Raw genomic sequence first — 4,408 nt, 5'->3', positions numbered from 1 at the left:
TTTTATCGTGTCTCGCCTGGGATTATGGTGATTTTGGGAATATCGTTCCGCGGTAATTTTATGGCTACCAATTTTTGCTTCCTACTTTTTTGTTTCTCGTTTTTTTTCTCTTTTTATTTGTCGTTTGATTTTGTTGGGGAAAATGTGTGATTGATAGGGCGACAGAACGTTTGTGGAAGATTTCTTCCTTTTCTGTTCAATTTTATTTACTTTTTTTTTCTATATAATTTGAAATCGCATCGATACTTTGATTATTAAAGACTATTTTTCGCAATGATGGCTTATTCTGTGAATAATTTGAATTGCTTTCTTCAGATTTCTTTCTTTTATTTATTTACAAAAAGTGCAAGAGATTTTTTGGTATTCTTAGACTTTTATATCTTACTTATATGTATATATTATGAATTTTAAGTTTATCATTGGATATAATCGTGCAATTTGTTCAGTATTCTTCGATCTCTGTTAGAAAACAAACCGTACAAAAACCGAAACAATTTGCATAAGGAATTCTATTATATTTTCCACACTCAATGCACCAAAGTTTGCTAAACTTTGTTACATAAAATTTATTTTATATAAAATAAAGAAACAGTGTTTAACACGCATGCATTCAAAATTGATTTTTATACAGTTACAAAGTGTCGAAAGCTATTTTTTTCTCGTACAAATGTTCCAAATGACAACCATTCATTTTAATTCACCGTTTCTCAGATATTCCCTCAGAAATTATGTCTGTTCGAAAATTCCACGTTTCCTCCACTTTACGATATCATTATTTATCTTTATTTTAGTCCCCAGTAAACTAGTTGACTCACACAGACACGAAAATATCTTACAACCCAGAAATAATATGATTTTCAAACTCACATTTATTAAAAAACAAGCCTTAAATATCCTTAAAATTTGGCTGAAATATTTTAGTTCTCCGTTAAATAAATCTGCCATTGATTTTTTTTACCAATTTAATTGTAATTCAAGTATCATAGTATTCCAAGAGAAAAAAGAAAAGAATACAATTAAAATGATCGTATTAATAACAGAATAGAACAGAAAAGATAGTAAATGTTTAAAAACAGAATAAAAGTATATTTCAGCAGTTTACCAATAGAACTAATTTTTCTAAAAATAAGTATAGTTTATCGCGTACAAACGCGTAACGAACGATGGATAAAACGAAGAGCGAGCCGATTGATCTAACGAGCCACCACGTGGCAAAGGAACAAAGAATTTCATGTCGCGGACGGGGTCAGACGGTAAAATTAATGTTCAAACCGAAGGCTCGTAAATTGTGGTTTAAGCTCGAGAGACGAGAGGAGTATTGTGGAGAACTATGAGCGAGGGCTGGCGGCCACTCTTAAGTCGTAAAACGGAAGGACTCAATGCCGGTGAAAAGACGACAGGCCTTCGTCTTCGCCTGATTAAAGGCGTTCATTGTTTAATTAGTGTAAATACATACTTTATCGATTTTATCCCGAAATTGAAACGGGAGGATTGAAATCAACGAACGATTATGTGAAATGAAATTCCACGGTGGAAATGTGAAATTGTGAGAAATGAAACTTTAAAGGTACAACAATGATTTCCTTTGTCAGACGAATTTCATTTCATATAGTACAGCGTATCTTCCTTTTTTTATTCAAATTATTTCAAATTTCTGGCACCGCTATAATTATTCGTTGAGAAATTTAATTATTTTTCAGGTAAATCAATTTTTATTTTTCATCATTTTGTATAGTACAGCGTATCTTCTGTTTTGTATCTTAAATTTCTTTTACTAAAATTATTCGATATCTCTGGCACCGCCGCAATTGTTCTTTGAGAAGTTATATTATTTTTCAGGTGAGAATCAATGTATATTCTATTCCACAGGAAAAGTCAGAAACGTAGAACTATCCAGATTTTTCTCGTATTCGTTGCAACGTTGAATATGCAACGTCGATAGAGTGAAATTTTCAAGAGTTCAAAGGCAACTCTGGTTGTATGCTTGCAGAGACATCCTGAAGGCGTTGCACAGGTGACATTCCGAGAACCGGCGGAAGCACAAGCTTGCGTTCAATTATTGAACGGCCGTTGGTTCAGCCAGAGGAAAATATCGGCTGAAATCTGGGACGGCAAGACCAAGTACAAGTAAGCTTACCCGTTGATTTCCTATCCGTCGTCGGCTTTACCGACCTGGCGCAGACTTTACTGCGTGACCAGGTTGATAGTTAACCATCCATCGAGACTCGTGTTTCGTTCCTTTCCTTCTCGAACTTCTGGTTTTCTGCTTAACCAGTCTGACTTACCGACAGAACCTCTGTAGAAAATACAGGCACACCCTGTATGTGATACGGAAAGTATCTTTTGATAGTAACTTTTTTTTGTGCAAGTAGTTTTATTTCTATGACAGCTTAACTATTTTTTTTTATTCATATCATATGTCCCCGTCAATTTAATAATTTCATTTTACTTTTAATTGGCTCGTGATTTTTATTTTTATGAAAATACAAGTTCGAAATTTTTTAAAAGTATTTCATAGGATAACACAAATTAATTCGTAGCATTTCTTCAACATACTATTGGTTATTTAACAGAGTCTTCGAAAATAGTTTTTTATTTACCTTGTGAGTAATGTTTGAAAAACAGAGAATAATTGTGGAAGTATTATTTTTTGGTACTGCGAGCAGTATATTATTAACTTTGTGTATGCTTATTCTCGAGTTTTCCGAATATTTATACGAATCAATATTGATTTAAAATTTTAACACGGTACTTCCTGTTATAAATTCTTATTTTTCTATTTTAGATTATTTTTAACCATATATTTTTCATGGGTAAGTGATTTATTATGAGATTCAGTTTTATGCGTATTAAAATATCTGAATTTTTTCGTACGAATGGGTTTTACCTGTTGTTGATAACTGATTAACAGCTTGATTAATGTTTTAATCGAATTTTAATCGAATTTCGAGTTGCAGCACCGTATTCTTTACTATTTAAGAAATTGAAATTGCCCAATTATATTTATTTTGTGCATATTGACTTGTTTTAAATATATCGAACCATCGCTACCAAATTTTCACGGTAACTACAAAATACACGTATTTTGTCGTAACTAATATTTAAATGCGTTATCGCAAATGTTTATTAAATTAATACATTTTAATATTTATTCGAAACTTCCCTTACCATAAACAGGAATCCACATTGCCGACATTTATACAAACTTATTTTTACACCATATCCTATTTTTTCTTCTTTTATTTAACATTACAGAGCTACGCGAACTATTTATTTAAAATGATTTTCCTGTACAAAATGCAAGTTTCGAGAATTATTTCCCAGCATAAAGTGCGCTTTCTTTTCAACACATCTTCTCTTGAACATTTTTTAATAATTTATACACTCGTTTTTAATATTACGCGTTCACAAGCTTTTCCAGCAGAAGTTCCTTCACGCGTGATACTTCAACGAACAACAGAGATCTTCTTATTCGTCCATTATTCTTTCACTTTTACTTCTATCCACGTTTCTTTCATTTTCAGCGAATGACATTTTAATTAACGCAAATAACGACATTGTTAACCATTTTCAACACGATCTTATCTCACTTTCGAACATCTCCCGCAAATCAGCTTCGTATCCTTCGACCAAAACGTTCCAGCCATCCCAGCTTCTCCACTTCGGATCAGCTAATCACACCAATCGATCCTTCAAAGATAGAGTAAAGAAGAGGCGGAAGATCGGCGGTGCTCGTCAATGCAGAATTTGTGTTCCAGGATTACAGAGACGGACGCGCAAATCGAGGCGCGAATCGCGAAATGGGACGAGTATCTGGAGGAGGCCGAGGACGAGGAGAAGAAGCAGGAGTCGGGAAAGAAGAAGGACGCGCAGAAACCGGAAGGGAAGTCTCATGTTCCGGGGAGAAAGCAGCAGGCTGAATCGACGATGATCAAAGGCTCGAAAAAATTCGAAACGTCACAAACGACGAAGATTGCGGAAAACGCGAAGAGACTCGACGCGGCGGAAGAAATAGAAACGTCGTTGAATTCCAAGGATTCGCAGAAGGCGCTTAGAAATAATGAATAAAATAGCGAAAATTCCGGTAGAGGAGATTTGATCGCGGGACGAGGACAGAACAAGAAATTCGTATGGGCGATTGAGAACGATTAACATTGAGGATCGTGTGATTAGGAAAAATACCAGTTTTTTTTTTCTTTTTTCAGCGTGTTACGAGATTACTTTGTAATTCACGTTGTTCAACATTCAACTATTACTGTATCACGTTGCATACTAATCGTGTTGTCGTTGCTCGGATAAAACGAAATAAAGGAGAATAATTTTACCTGGAACTTCTTCCCGTTCAGTGATATATCTCACCCTTTTTCTGCTTCGTGACAGATTTTGTCTTTTAGCAGGGTGTCGCGTC

At 34.5% G+C, this 4,408-nt stretch overlaps 1 protein-coding gene across 1 annotated transcript in view; it reads left to right on the top strand.

The window, feature by feature from the left end:
* The window catches only part of LOC108573429 (HIV Tat-specific factor 1 homolog), a 103,572-nt gene extending 99,459 nt beyond the window's left edge, over positions 1–4,113 (top strand). Inside the window, exons 5-6 of the mRNA XM_017935875.1 lie at positions 1,991–2,127; positions 3,759–4,113. Of these exons, the coding sequence (XP_017791364.1) occupies positions 1,991–2,127; positions 3,759–4,068 (447 nt within the window). The 3' untranslated portion in view covers positions 4,069–4,113. The remainder of the gene's footprint in view (positions 1–1,990; positions 2,128–3,758) is intronic.
* The last annotated feature ends 295 nt before the right edge of the window (positions 4,114–4,408 follow it).

The sequence above is a fragment of the Habropoda laboriosa genome, unplaced genomic scaffold (assembly GCF_001263275.1).
Source record: "Habropoda laboriosa isolate 0110345459 unplaced genomic scaffold, ASM126327v1 scaffold92, whole genome shotgun sequence".
NCBI classification, from domain to species: Eukaryota; Metazoa; Arthropoda; class Insecta; order Hymenoptera; family Apidae; genus Habropoda; species Habropoda laboriosa.
This window is presented reverse-complemented; position numbering and strand designations above follow the sequence as displayed.